General features: G+C 45.3%; 1 protein-coding gene across 1 annotated transcript in view; it reads left to right on the forward strand.

The window, feature by feature from the left end:
• LOC121916966 (CAP-Gly domain-containing linker protein 2-like) overlaps positions 1-232 on the forward strand; it is a 6,413-nt gene extending 6,181 nt beyond the window's left edge. The window contains exon 4 of the mRNA XM_042442559.1: positions 159-232. Coding sequence (XP_042298493.1) covers positions 159-232 — 74 coding nt within the window. The remainder of the gene's footprint in view (positions 1-158) is intronic.
• The last annotated feature ends 3,296 nt before the right edge of the window (positions 233-3,528 follow it).

Raw genomic sequence — 3,528 nt, forward strand, 5'->3', positions numbered from 1 at the left:
ATTGGTCTACGAAGCTATAGTACAAAAAACGGTATACCAATTTCTGGATCTTGCATGGTTCCTAGCGTTTCAAATGGTGGCCCTGTGGCCAAGGATGCCTCCTTTCGATGTTTTTTTTGTCCCTACTGACACTAAACTCCACTTACTTCTATCTCCAGAGATTCCCAACTTTATGTCCTCCCAGGTAATTTTGGACTTCAACTCCCAGAAGCCCTCTGCCAAACGTGGCTAACGAATCAAGCAGTTTGGCGCTGAAGCCCGACAACATTTTGGAGGACCAAAGTTTTCGGGAATCCACGCGTTCGAGCAGGCATCAAGATTCCTTCATAACTAGGATAGGCTGCTGTAACACACGTTCTGCCTGGTGCCAGCCTCTGGCAGCACGTTTTGAAAGTACTGTATGGCAATACAGTGGTGCAAGTCATTGGGCACCATGTGCCACAACTTTTAACATGGTTGACCAACTTCAAAATGCTGAGTTTTAACTTCTCTTTCCTATTCTTTGCCCTCCAACCAGTAACGGAAAGCAAAATAACAAAACGTACAACAGAAGAGAGACGCTGTATTATATATATTAGATAAGATTAAGCCACAGCGGTGCCCGCCTTGTGTTTTTGCAAATGTCACTTTGGAGATCTGGGTTTATAATTTTTGAACATTTTGTCTCATTTTTACAACGGCTCCCCGCCCTCCTGCTTAAAGTGGAGCATTTCCCAGAACGTTCCCTTTTGATATCTATTACTCCATCCTGTCCACAAAGGAAGACCAAAGGGAAGATGCTCTTTTTGCAACAGACCCCAGCAGGCTTTAACATGAATGCATGCAGATACCTTATACCCAGGTACCTTCGGTCTTCTTAGTCCAGCTTTAGGGAGAGCATCTACCACTACAACACATTTGTGCTGGTTTTTAATCGACGGCACGCTTACAATTAAAGGTAAAAAAACCACACACAATAATTAAGTGTCCCAGTCTTTGGACCTTCCGGGATTTGTAGTTTGAGAAGTAAATCTTTTCAAATTCCATTTTTTAAATTTATTAGTTTCCAGCATCCATAAAGGACACAGAACATTAAAACCATACAATATAACAGATGTTTCGACTACACAACACAACGACCCCACAACAAATTTATACAGTAAGCAAAGCAAAAAAACAAAGACCACCCACAAAAAAAATTGCAGATGACATGAAACAATTCCACCTATCGAGTTCCGGTTTTGCATTGCCTCCGTTTCCGCCTTTCACCAAAATGGTTTGCTCTTAGCGTGCTCATCACCCGAATGCCACACGTTCCATGTATGGCTCCCAATTTCTTCAGCTCTTGTCCTTTTGCTCAATATCAGTATGTTAACAATATATTTATCTCGCCTGCAGTCTTATTCCAAACAGTGTGACGCGGCAGCTAAAAAGGCCAATGCGATTCTAGGCTGAATCAATAGCAGTATAGTGTCTGGATCCAGGGATGTAATAGTGCCAGTCTATTCTGCTTTGGTCAGGCCCCACCTGGAATACTGTGTCCAGTTCTGGGCACCACAATTCAAAAAGGATGTTGACAAATTCGAGCGTGTCCCGAGGAGGGCCACCAAAATGGTGAAGGGTTTGGAAACCATGCCCTAAATGAGGAGAGACTTAGGGAGCTGGGTATGTTTAGCCTACAGAAGAGACAGTTAAGAGGTGATATGATAGCCCTGTTTAAGTATTTGAAGGGGTGTCATATTGAGGAGGAAGCAAGCTTGTTTTCTGCTGCTCCAGAGAATAGGATCTGGAACAATGGATGCAAGCTGCAGGAAAAGAGATTCCAGCTCAACATTAGAAGAAATGTCCTGCAGTAAAAGCGGTTTGACACTGAAAGACACTCCCAAAGTCCCCACACTTTAGAGGTCTTTAAACAGAGGCTGGATGGCCACATGTCAGGGTTGCTTTGATTGAGAGTTCCTGCATGGGAGGAGGGTGGACCGGATGGCCCTTGGGGTCCCTTCCAACTCTTAGGCCTGTTACAGACTGCCAAAATAAAGCTGCTTTGGGTCTCTTTGGAGGTATGTTGTTTAAATGATGCATGCATCCTAAGAATCCGGAAGCTGCACCAAAGCTGCACTCCAGTGCTTAGGAATGGAGTGTGGCTTTGGCACGACCTCCGGACTCTTAGGACCCAGGCATCATTTAAACAGCATACCTCCAAAGAGACACGAAGCAGCTTTATTTTGGCAGTCTGGAACAGGCCTGTGATTCTATAAATATTTAGGGATCTTTCAACCCTTCACTGCTGTAGTACTGTGATTCCACTTTAACTGCTGCGACAACAGCTTGGAGAGGCACTAGAAGTCTCTGCTTGCAATTCTAAGTGCCCCTTCTGCAAACTGCAGACCCCAGGTTCCTATGGGATGTTGCCATGGCAGTTAAAGTGGAATCGGAGCACTGTGACTGTGCAACGTCCCCGAAACTGAATGTAATCCTCAGGCTGAAAGTGTTTCCCTGCCCTTGTTGCAATGGACACACACCACACACTGATTTTTCAACATGAGGCCTGATTCATGCAAGGTGATTAAATTCGCCTTGAAATCCAAAGCGTGCCAGTGGGCAGTTTCGACCGTCTCCTTAATCCCGGTATCACATTAAAGCCTCTTTCGCAATCGCGGTGCGCTCAATAACAACGAGTCTCCTCTCCTCTCTCTTTTTCATTCCAAGCGTGCGGATTGTTTTCGTCTTGTTGGCTTTCCCCTGTCAAGTCCATCAGCAGCACCTTTACATTTCATGGCAGCGAGGCCAGTTGCCGGTTGACTGCCATCTCCCAGGTTGAAATAAGTGAGCGCCGGCCCTCATGCGCAGCGATGCATGAAGGAGGCCACGGTGCCTGGAGAAGATGGACTGTTTTCCCTATTCTCATAATTAAAACAGAGAGAGAGAGGAATTTTCCAAGCGCATCCAAGAAAAGACCTGGGCGAGGTTTGAAAGCGACACCGGCCCACCTGTATCGGGGCGGGTCAGGCTGTTAAAAGCAGAAATAGATACAGAGACATCCATTTTGTCTGGGTAATTGAACCTTTCCTGTGTTTCCGCCACAACGGGAGGGGAAAGAAATGCGCTTTTCTTTTTCGTTCATGCTCTGTTCCAAAATATCATCCTCGGCCCATTTTTGGTTTGGGAGGAACCTTGGGTTGGAAAGGTGTGCGTTGCTTGGCTTATTTTTACTCGCTTGCCCTTTCGGCTGGTGTTTTTGAGCCGGACGAAACGCGGCAAAGTTGGTCGGAGAAGTGGGAATATGTATTTTAATGGGCACTGTCTTTAAAATGGCGAATGGATAAGATATGTCCTTATCCACTCTCTTCTCTGGCTTCAAAAATAGAGCCATGTTAGTCTGTGGAATCAGTATGTAGAGAGATCTAGTAGCATCTTTGAGACTCGCGGAAAGAAAGACATTGGCAACAGGAGCTTTGAAAATATAGCCATGTTAATCTGTAGATTCAGTACATAGAGAGATCTTGTAGCACTTTTGAGACTCGCGGAAAGAAAGACGTTGGCAACAGG

The sequence above is a fragment of the Sceloporus undulatus genome, chromosome 11 (genome assembly GCF_019175285.1).
Source record: "Sceloporus undulatus isolate JIND9_A2432 ecotype Alabama chromosome 11, SceUnd_v1.1, whole genome shotgun sequence".
Lineage (NCBI taxonomy): Eukaryota > Metazoa > Chordata > Lepidosauria > Squamata > Phrynosomatidae > Sceloporus > Sceloporus undulatus.